Source organism: Zingiber officinale, chromosome 11A, assembly GCF_018446385.1.
Source record: "Zingiber officinale cultivar Zhangliang chromosome 11A, Zo_v1.1, whole genome shotgun sequence".
In the NCBI taxonomy this organism is placed as follows: domain Eukaryota; kingdom Viridiplantae; phylum Streptophyta; class Magnoliopsida; order Zingiberales; family Zingiberaceae; genus Zingiber; species Zingiber officinale.
Window position 1 is genome coordinate 90,060,773 of NC_056006.1, and position 4,182 is coordinate 90,064,954.

Below are 4,182 nucleotides of genomic sequence, written 5' to 3' on the forward strand. Positions count from 1 at the left end.
AGGCCAGTGGATTTGGTAATATTCTTCTTGATTAAATCTGAATTGATGTCATTTAGAGAGTCTGTTGTAAATATCAGTCCTCGAACGTATCTAATACCTCGATTGTGACACGGCCAATTTTGTCCTTCGTTTGCATATGCTTGGCTGTGATTAATTAAAATTTGGTTGGAACAGGGGATGCATCCATAAATCTCATTCGAAGGATAGGGACATGCCTTTTGTGTTTGATGTTAACGTCATCGCATCAACATTTTCCGTCAAAGATTACAAACTGTTCTATGTTTTGGTCTAAACAATGTGTACCTTGACTATTCTGTTTAGAACGTTCTTTTTCTCAGCGAGAATAATAGCTAAGAACTATGCAGAAAGTTGATATTTAATTATTGTCCAAATTTGACTCTTTGGTTTAAATGGATCACAATCTGAACTAGAGATAAGTTTCTGATAAAAGATTTCTCATTTTGTTTAAAAAATATGATTGAAACAACAATTTAATTTCAGACATCTTACTATTTTATTAAAAATCTCCCCCCTTTACTAACTAACTTTGGTGAAGTCTAAAATGAATTTACGTTACTGTCTTTTTTTCTATTCACACTAAAAATAATTCCAAGGTTTATTAATAATTTTCTTTGGTTGTTTTATATAAAAAATATAGTTCTCTTTAATGTCATATCTTAGAATTGACAACACTATAATCAAAGAAACTTCTATAAATATTTTAAGACTTTTCTTAGTTTCTTTTATTAAGATAAGTATCATATTAAATTAAAATAATTTTTCAGATTTTCAAAGACCCAAATAATTTATATATTATTATATTACACACGTAATAATGCACGTGTACGATCACACTAGTTTTCTAATAAAGATGAACAACTAATCTTAATCATGATGAGATTTTATTTGTGCTTCTGGCTGAAAAAACTTTTGATACAATTCTTCTTGCAAACAGCCAGAAATAGGCCTCTATTTTAAATATCATGAGATAAGACACTTTGATACAATCCTTTGGTTATGCCTTTCATTTGGAAGAAAATTATTGTAAATACGTCGTAGTTGGAGTTCGAATCATGAATACCTAAGTGACAATCTGAATGTTCTATCGCGGTACCATAACCCATGGACACAAATCAATGTAAGAAAGATTCTTAATTATGTAGATATTGCAAGAGAAGGGGGCATCAAATAGAAGATCCAAAAAGATGTCATCCAAAGCAAGAAATTCCCATCACAAACAAGAGTGATCAACTAAAACAATAAGATAATAATCTTACTAGCCAAAAAGTTAATATTTCATAAAAGGAACAAAGGCATTGATATTAAATTTCGTTACCCTAAAAATTTAGTCTACTTTTTTTTTTTAAAAAAAAATCCTTCATAGTTATAATTTTCGGAGTAAACAATTAATAATCTCATTATATTCAGTATGGATCATACCAACAGAGCAACCCACCACAGTTATTAATGAATCTCCGCATAAACATAATTCGCATAAAGCGTTGGTTTCCTAGCACTCGTAGAAGCTGTGCCTTCGTGGTATGATATCGTGGAGAGGCATCCTCGAGTAGACGCCGGAATATCCCTTTCGGCATAAGGCGTCGCCGCCGCCGCCGCCTTTGCTGCTCGCCTCCACCTGAGCCCTGAACACTGCACAAACCGGCCTGTGATCGGAAAATCTCGACTCCCCTCTCCTGTACTGCAGCTGTTCTATGCCATTCCCGTGCCACAGGATCCTATCGCACCTATATTTTAAAATTAATAATTATATAAGTTTCAATGATTTACTTGCATTTCGTTATATTTAATCACCCATTTTTTCCCTCTCTTTTTCAAATACCATGCCGGTGTTCTACGCTTCTTCTTGGATTTGGTGGTCTCCCCTGAGTAGGCATCGGAGTTTTGCGCGTACTTGTAAGTAGGAGCGAAGTAGATCTTGCCCTCCTTCCATCCATCAAACACCTTTCCTGCTTCTCTCTCCATCTTCAGCTGCGATCAGTTAATTTATCGAGAACAAGAATCAGTGATTAATGTATTTGTTTGTTAATTCAATTTAGTCATATTACCTGATCCCTTCCTAGCAGAGCATCCCAATTATTATCCTCGAGCAGTGTTTTTGCGTCCTCGTAGCGCAGTGCAATCCGGTAGTTCAAGTCACCAAACCATACGACGCGACTGATCATACGTTCGTTGATAAAAAAATCATTCGCTCCGACGATGAAAATTTCGAATTGAAAAAGGATTAATGAATTGAAGTTGCATACTCATGATCGAGGATTTTCTCGGGCATTTTTCGACTTCCGGGGATCTTGCAAATTTTGGGGAACTGCGCGCTCTTAAGGATGTCGGCGACGTCGGCGTTCCTCTTCAGCTCGTCGCCCTCCTTCTGGCCGGAAGTCAAGTGGCTGCACACAAAGCAAAAGGTCGTTCGGTGCAACGACATGCTCAGCGCGACGCATCCCTGTTTTAATTTATTTTTTTTCACACTCGATGAGCTTCAGCTGTGCTTCAATTAAGCAGCTGCTTATCAGTTTCAAAAGCTCAAATTTGCACCTTGTTCCCGAGGCATCCCATGATTCCTCTGCCGACGGTGTCGACCCGGAGGTGGCCGATGTGCTGCGCCAGCTCGTTCCTCACCCACACCGACAGGAAAATGCCCACCATCTGCTTGCTCGCGATGAGGCAGTAATCCGCTTGGCCGGCGGTGCCTCGGACTTCCGGCCACACCAACTGGGACGACGTCGAGTAGCATCCGAACTCGTCGTCAGAACCCGAGTCGTCGATGAAGTACTCGCTCATCTTCCTCTCCATCCGCCCCCCTGCGTCGCCGGGCTCGTACTTGCAGTTGCAGGCCTTGACGAGTGCGGCGCCAGTGGCGCGGTAGTTTTTGCTGAGGACCTTCAGCGATGGCTTCTGGAAGAAGAGGCCACTGCTCGACTTTGAGATCTCCTTGTTATCGTATCTAGTCTTGTTATTGAGCGCCTGGCCGATGAGCGCCAGCCATTTGGCGGCGGGCTCGTTGTCCTCGATCACCAACACGTTCCCTGCATTCAAAGGAACTATTTCCTGAAACCTGACGAATCAAACACATTAGCAATCGATCAAATTCATCGTTCAGTAAATATTAAAAAAAAAAAAGGATATATAGTTGAATTATTACCCAAGAACGTAGATGTCAGAGGATCCTTCTACGCGGAGAAGGTCTTCAAGGTTGAGGTCATTGTTTGGGGGCCTTCCTCCTACATTCCATGTCCCCACAAATATACTGTACTCCTCAGTTCGACGAACAGCAGCTCTCCTTCTGTGCCTCTCTAAAATAGATAGGTTGAGCCCTTCTATTCTCGAGTTTGTGCGTCTGCCTAGAGTTTAGAGAAATCCATGATGAGTTTATAGATTCTGATTCAAAGTTGAATCCATCAAAAGCATGCATGTTTTCACATTAGCCACCTGATAGAATTTTTCTTGCAACAGGGTACGCTTCCGGAAATCTTCTCCTCGAGATGTAGCTGCTCTCCAAGTCTTTTGAATTCCAAAACCCAACAAGTTTTATGTGGGATTAAAAAAAAGATACAAAAGTCAAATTCAAGAAGAAAAAAAAGGTTCTTTAATTACCGAAGACGATCTCTGTTCTTGGGAGGTCACCGTCGGAGTTTCTCTTAGTTTTCCCTTTTCTACTGAAAATGCTTGGTAAAATGGACTACCAAACAAGAATGAAAGATCGATTGATCAAAATGAGAGAAAAATGAAAAATGAAAGAGAAATGGCATACTTTTTTCTTTTTATCATTCCTGGCAGAGTCGTCGAGGAATCTGGACTTGGTCATGTCGTCCGAGGGAGGCTCGTCGAATGACATCCAATTCAGAAACACATTGGGGCCGTCGCGGGGTCAGCCGTTGCCCGTGCCTCGATTGAGGGATATCATGTGGAGCTCAGAGGAGGAGAATGAGATGAATTGTTGGGGATGATGATCAACTAGAAACATGCGAGAAATAGAGAGAAATGGATGATGGATGGATGGGAGGGAATTGGGAACAAAGAAGAAGAGGAGGAGGTAGGAATTAAGGACCAACTCCTACTACTCTTCCTCTGCCATTCTGGCGTCTCTATGTTTTTTGGGTGTTGTTGGGGAGAACAAATTAGCTAATGCATGCAATTTTTAGGCTCCTAATCTTGAAAAAGATA

General features: G+C 40.4%; 1 protein-coding gene across 1 annotated transcript; it reads right to left on the bottom strand.

Annotated features, from left to right (window-relative positions):
- Window positions 1–1,510: 1,510 nt before the first annotated feature.
- LOC122031560 (type I inositol polyphosphate 5-phosphatase 5-like) lies at window positions 1,511–3,823 on the bottom strand. The gene is made up of 8 exons (XM_042590658.1): window positions 3,770–3,823; window positions 3,613–3,697; window positions 3,161–3,359; window positions 2,554–3,073; window positions 2,265–2,461; window positions 2,067–2,175; window positions 1,841–1,989; window positions 1,511–1,745 (listed from the first exon to the last, which is right to left on the bottom strand). The coding sequence occupies exons 1-8, from the start codon at window positions 3,821–3,823 to the stop codon at window positions 1,511–1,513; spliced, it is 1,548 nt and encodes a 515-aa protein (XP_042446592.1).
- Window positions 3,824–4,182: the final 359 nt, after the last annotated feature.